Source organism: Gouania willdenowi, chromosome 12 (genome assembly GCF_900634775.1).
Source record: "Gouania willdenowi chromosome 12, fGouWil2.1, whole genome shotgun sequence".
NCBI classification, from domain to species: Eukaryota; Metazoa; Chordata; class Actinopteri; order Blenniiformes; family Gobiesocidae; genus Gouania; species Gouania willdenowi.
Genome location: NC_041055.1, coordinates 28,325,738 through 28,331,930, shown reverse-complemented (window position 1 = coordinate 28,331,930; position 6,193 = coordinate 28,325,738). Strand labels below are relative to the sequence as shown.

At 33.6% G+C, this 6,193-nt stretch overlaps 1 protein-coding gene across 6 annotated transcripts in view; it reads right to left on the bottom strand.

Annotated features, from left to right (window-relative positions):
* The window catches only part of cdk5rap2 (CDK5 regulatory subunit associated protein 2), a 55,523-nt gene that overhangs the window by 10,789 nt on the left and 38,541 nt on the right, over positions 1-6,193 (bottom strand). For all 6 annotated transcript variants that reach the window (XM_028462205.1, XM_028462210.1, XM_028462206.1 and 3 more), the window contains 4 exons: positions 5,912-6,106; positions 5,757-5,828; positions 5,410-5,672; positions 5,181-5,327 (listed from right to left, as the gene is read on the bottom strand). In XM_028462205.1, coding sequence (XP_028318006.1) covers positions 5,181-5,327; positions 5,410-5,672; positions 5,757-5,828; positions 5,912-6,106 — 677 coding nt within the window. The remainder of the gene's footprint in view (positions 1-5,180; positions 5,328-5,409; positions 5,673-5,756; positions 5,829-5,911; positions 6,107-6,193) is intronic.

Genomic DNA, 6,193 nt, shown 5'->3' with positions numbered 1-6,193 from the left:
TTTTCAAAATTTTGGAAAAAAAAAAAAAATTGAGTTTAGGACCATCATTAGACCTAAAAACGACTGCAAATGTAACTCACTACTTAAACGTGCAAAGAAAGCATTATGGGCACAAAAAATGACAAAAAACTAAAATCACACACCAAAATCAAAAGTAAGGTTAATAGCAAGGCCGTTTTTTTCACAAAATTTTTGGTAAAAAACAATTGAGTTAGGACTATTATTAGACCCTAAACACTACTGCAACTATAATGCACATACTTAAACAGACCGAAGAAAGCAGTAAGGCACAAAAAACGACAAAAAACAAAAATCACCCAAAATAAAAAGTAAGGCTATGGCAAGGCATATTTTTTGAAAAATTTAAAAAAAAAAAAAATTGAGTTAGGACCATCATAAGACCCTTAAAACTACTGCAAAAATAATGCACATACTTAAACAGGCAGAAGAAAGCAGTAAGGCACAAAAAATGACAAAAAATAAAAATCACTCAAAATTAAAAGTGAGGCTATAGCAAGGCATTTTTTTCAAATTTTTGAAAAAAATAAATAAATAATTGAGTTAGGACCATCATTAGACCCTAAAAACTACTGCAACTATAATGCACATACTTAAACAGGGCAAAGAAAGCAGTAAGGCACAAAAAAGACAAAAAACTAAAATCACCCAAAATCAAAAGTAAGGCTATAGCAAGGCATTTTTTTCAAAATTTAAAAAAAACAAAAAAAACAATTTGAGTTAGGACCATCATTAGACCCTAAAAACTACTGCAAATATAATGCATATACTTAAACAGGCCTAAGAAAGCAGTAAGGCACAAAAAATGACAAAAAACAAAAATCACCCAAAATAAAAAGTAAGGAATATTTTTTCAAAAATTTCAAAAAAAAAAAAAAAATTTAGTTAGAACCATCATTACACCCTTAAAACTACTGCAAAAATAATGCATATACTTAAAAAGGGCTAATAAAGCAGCAAGACACAGAAAATGACAAAAACAAAAATAACCCAAAATAAAAAGTAAGGCTATAACAAGGCATATTTTTTCAAAAATTAAAAAAAAAAAAAATTTTTAGTTAGGACCATCATTAGACCCTTAAAACTACTGCAAATATAATGCACATACTTAAACAGACCGAAGAAAGCAGTAAGGCACAAAAAACGACAAAAAACAAAAATCACCCAAAATAAAAAGTAAGGCTATAGCAAGGCATATTTTTTTTCAAAAATTTCCAAATAAAAAAATTGAGTTAGGACTATCATTAGACCCTAAACACTACTGCAACTATAATGCATATACTTAAACAGGGCAAAGAAAGCAGTAAGGCAAAAAAAATGACAAAAAACAAAAATCACCCAAAATAAAAAGTAAGGCTATAGCAAGGCATTTTTTTCAAAATTTTGGAAAAAAAAAAAAAATTTGAGTTAGGACCATCATTAGACCCTGAAAAGTACTGCAAATATAATGCACATACTTAAACAGGGCAAAGAAAGCAGTAAGGCACAAAAAAAGACAAAAAACAGAAATCACCAAAAATCAAAAGTAAGGCTATAGCAAGGCATTTTTTTCAAAATTTTGGAAAAAAAAAAATTGAGTTAGGACCATCATTAGACCCTAAAAACTACTGCAAATATAATGCACATACTTAAACAGGGCAAAGAAAGCAGTAAGGCACAAAAAAAGACAAAAGACTAAAATCACCCAAAATAAAAAGTAAGGTTATAGCAAGTCTTTTTTTCAAAATTTTTGGAAAAAAAAAAATTGAGTTAGGACTATCATTAGACCCTAAACACTACTGCAACTATGATGCACATACTTAAACAGGGCAAAGAAAGCAGTAAGGCACAAAAAAGACAAAAAACTAAAATCACCCAAAATCAAAAGTAAGGCTATAGTAAGGCTTTTTTTTCAAAATTTTGGAAAAAAAAAAAAAATTGAGTTAGGACCATCATTAGACCCTGAAAACTACTGCAAATATAATGCACATACTTAAACAGGGCAAAGAAAGCAGTAAGACACAAAAAATGACAAAAAACAAAAATCACTCAAAATTAAAAGTAAGGCTATAGCAAGGCATTTTTTTTTCAAATTTTTGAAAAAAAAAAAATTTGAGTTAGGACCATCATTAGACCCTAAAAACTACTGCAACTATAATGCACATACTTAAACAGGGCAAAGAAAGCAGTAAGGCACAAAAAATGACAAAAAACTAAAATCACCCAAAATCAAAAGTAAGGTTATAGCAAGGCCTTTTTTTTCAAAATTTTTGGAAAAAAAAAATTGAGTTAGGACTATTATTAGACCCTAAACACTACTGCAACTATGATGCACATACTTAAACAGGGCAAAGAAAGCAGTAAGGCACAAAAAATGACAAAAAACAAAAATCACCCAAAATCAAAAGTAAGGCTATAGCATGGCATTTTTTTTCAAAATTTTGGAAAAAAAAAAAAATTGAGTTTGGACCATCATTAGACCCTGAAAACTACTGCAAATATAATGCACATACTTAAACAGGGCAAAGAAAGCAGTAAGGAACAAAAAAAGACAAAAAACAAAAATCACCCAAAATCAAAAGTAAGGTATAGCAAGGCATTTTTTTCAAAATTTTGGAAAAAAAAAAAATTTGAGTTAGGACCATCATTAGACCCTGAAAACTACTGCAAATATAATGCACATACTTAAACAGGGCAAAGAAAGCAGTAAGCCACAAAAAATGACAAAAAAAAAAATCACCCAAAATCAAAAGTAAGGCTATAGCATGGCATTTTTTTCAAAATTTTGGAAAAAAAAAAAAAATTGAGTTTGGACCATCATTAGACCCTGAAAACTACTGCAAATATAATGCACATACTTAAACAGGGCAAAGAAAGCAGTAAGGAACAAAAAAAGACAAAAAACAAAAATCACCCAAAATCAAAAGTAAGGTATAGCAAGGCATTTTTTTCAAAATTTTGGAAAAAAAAAAAATTTGAGTTAGGACCATCATTAGACCCTGAAAACTACTGCAAATATAATGCACATACTTAAACAGGGCAAAGAAAGCAGTAAGCCACAAAAAATGACAAAAAAAAAAATCACCCAAAATAAAAAGTAAGGCTATAGCGAGGCTTTTTTTTCAAAATTTTGGAAAAAAAAAAAAATTTGAGTTAGGACCATCATTAGACCCTGAAAACTTCTGCAAATAAATTGCACATACTTAAAACAGGGCAAAGAAAGCAGTAAGGCACAAAAAATGACAAAAAACAAAAATCACCCAAAATCAAAAGTAAGGCTATAGCAAGGCATTTTTTCAAAATTTTGGAAAAAAAAACAAATTGAGTTAGGACCATCATTAGACCCTAAAAACTACTGCAAACATAATGCACATACTTAGACAGGGCAAAGAAAGCAGTAAGGCACAAAAAATGACAAAAAACAAAAATCACCCAAAATTAAAAGTAAGGCTATCGCAAGGCATTTTTTTCAAAATTTAAAAAAAAAAAAAAAAAAATTTAGTTAGGACCATCATTAGACCCTAAAAACTACTGCAAATATAATGCACATACTTAAACAGGCCTAAGAAAGCAGTAAGGCACAAAAAAAATGACAAAAAACAAAAATCACCCAAAATAAAAAGTAAGGTATATTTTTTCAAAAAAAAAAAAAAATTGAGTTAGAACCATCATTACACCCTTAAAACTACTGCAAAAATAATGCATATACTTAAAAAGGGCTAATAAAGCAGCAAGACACAGAAAATGACAAAAACAAAAATCACCCAAAATAAAAAGTAAGGCTATAGCAAGGCATATTTTTTTTCAAAAATTTCCAAATAAAAAAATTGAGTTAGGACCATCATTAGACCCTTAAAACTACTGCAAATATAATGCACATACTTAAACAGGCCTAAGAAAGCAGTAAGGCCCAAAAAACGACGAAAAACAAAAATCACCCAAAATAAAAAGTAAGGCTATAGCAAGGCATATTTTTTTCAAAAATTTCAAAAAAAAAAAAAAATTGAGTTATGACCATCATTAGACCCTTAAAACTACTGCAAAAATAATGCATACACTTAAAAAGGGCTAAGAAAGCAGTAAGACACAAAAAACGACAAAAAACAAAAATCACCCAAAATAAAAAGTAAGGCATTTTTTTCACAAATTTCAAAAAAAAAAAAAAAATTGAGTTAGAACCATCATTAGATCCTAAAAACTACTGCAAATATAATGCACATACTTAAACAGGCCTAAGAAAGCAGTAAGGCACAAAAAACGACAAAAAACAAAAATCACCCAAAATAAAAAGTAAGGCTATAGCAAGGCATATTTTTTCAAAAATTTCAAAAAAAAAAATTGAGTTAGGACCATCATTAGACCTTTAAAACTACTGCAAATATAATGCACATACTTAAACAGGCCTAAGAAAGCAGTAAGGCACAAAAAACTAAAATCACCCAAAATAAAAAGTAAGGCTATAGCAAGGAATATTTTTTCAAAAATTTCAAAAAAAAACATTGAGTTAGGACCATCATTAGACCCTAAAAACTACTGTAAATATAATGCACATACTTAAAACGGACTAAGAATGCAGTAAGGCACGAAAAATGGCAACAATTGAAAATTCACTCAATGTCAGAAGTAAGGCTATATATAGTGAGGCATAAAATCCAAAAATTACAAAAAAAAATAAAAATAAAATTGACTTAAGACCATCAATAGACCCTAAAAACTACTGCAAATATAAAGCACATACTTAAAACAAGCTAAGAGTGCAGTAAGGCACGAAAAATGGCAACAATTGAAAAATCACCCAACTTCAGAGGTAAGGCTTAATAGGAAGGCATACATTTTGATGACAGAGGTAAGGCATAAAATCAGCCGAAAAAATGCATAAAAGTGGTTGTTCTTGCCGGGATTTATTTTGTTTTTCTCCCCAACACATTTCTTGTGTTTTCAGAGACTGAATGTTATGGCAAAACAATGGTGAATGTTTATATTGTCTAAGGGACTCCACTTCCCACAATGCAATATGTGAAACCTTTCTGAAGATGTCATTGTGGGTAGAAATATGAAATACAATATTTGTCTCCACATCAAAAAAATAGTTCAGTCCCCAGTGTGTTTGTGTGTGTGTGTGTGTGTGTGTGTGTGTGTGTGTGTGTGTGTGTGTGTGTGTGTGTGTGTGTGTGTGTGTGTACCTGCTGGTTGTTGCTGTCCCCTGCTGTGCTCCCTGATGGCAGAGAGACTCTCCATACCAGTTTGAGTAGCCGGCTGGCCTCCTCCAAGACCTGCTGCATGGTGTTAAAGCTGCAGAACAAACTCTTCACATCCTGCTGCTCCATCACCTACACAAACATACACAAATCAAACAACTTCACAACCAGTCAAGAAAGCTATCAAAGCTAAGCCGGCATGTGTGTTCTGTACCTTGTTGTCTGAGCTTTGCTGCTGTGCGAGTGTGTGCAGACACTCCTGCAGTTGTGTGTCCATGCTGTGTGACAGCTTGTGACCCTCTGAGATCTGCTTGCGGAGCGCGTTGTAATCCTCAATCAGGCCCAAAACGTGGCGCCCGTTGCGGCTGGCCCACATCCGATGACCCGGCACGAGGCGAGATGGCATCGAGATACTGTCACTGGAGCTGCTGCTTGCCGACGCAGCGTCACCCTCAGAATGGGAGAGACACTTTCCATCTGTATGAGATCATACTTTATCAGCCCCACAATATCGGAAAACTTAGTGAGTGGGATGATTAAAAACAGAAGACTGCATCATACCGTGCTCGGTGCGAGTGTGAAAAGAGTGGCGGTGAGGATTGCAGCCCTCCTGCAGTGACCTTCCTCCTTCATCTGACAAACAAGCACAAAGCAGCACTGACATGAGCAAACGTGATCTTTTGCTTGAGTGAGTGACCGTGACTTCCTGTGTTTACCCGGAGAGGACAGCAGGTAGTTGATGTTGATGGTTTCAGAGCGGTTGGATCCTCGCAGCAGCTGCTCCTCCAGCCGCTGTCGCAGCGCCGTGTTGGTCTGGATGCTCCTCTCCAGCTGCAGCCTCAGGTGTCTGATCTCAGTGAGCAGCTCGCTCAGGTCCAGAGAACCGGGCGAGGAGGTCGCCTCTCTCACCTCTGTACAGGAGAAAAAAAACATTGGCTTTGAACTCTTTCATCACCTTTTTTTATTGAGGACATCCTGATTTCTCCTGATCAATCCAT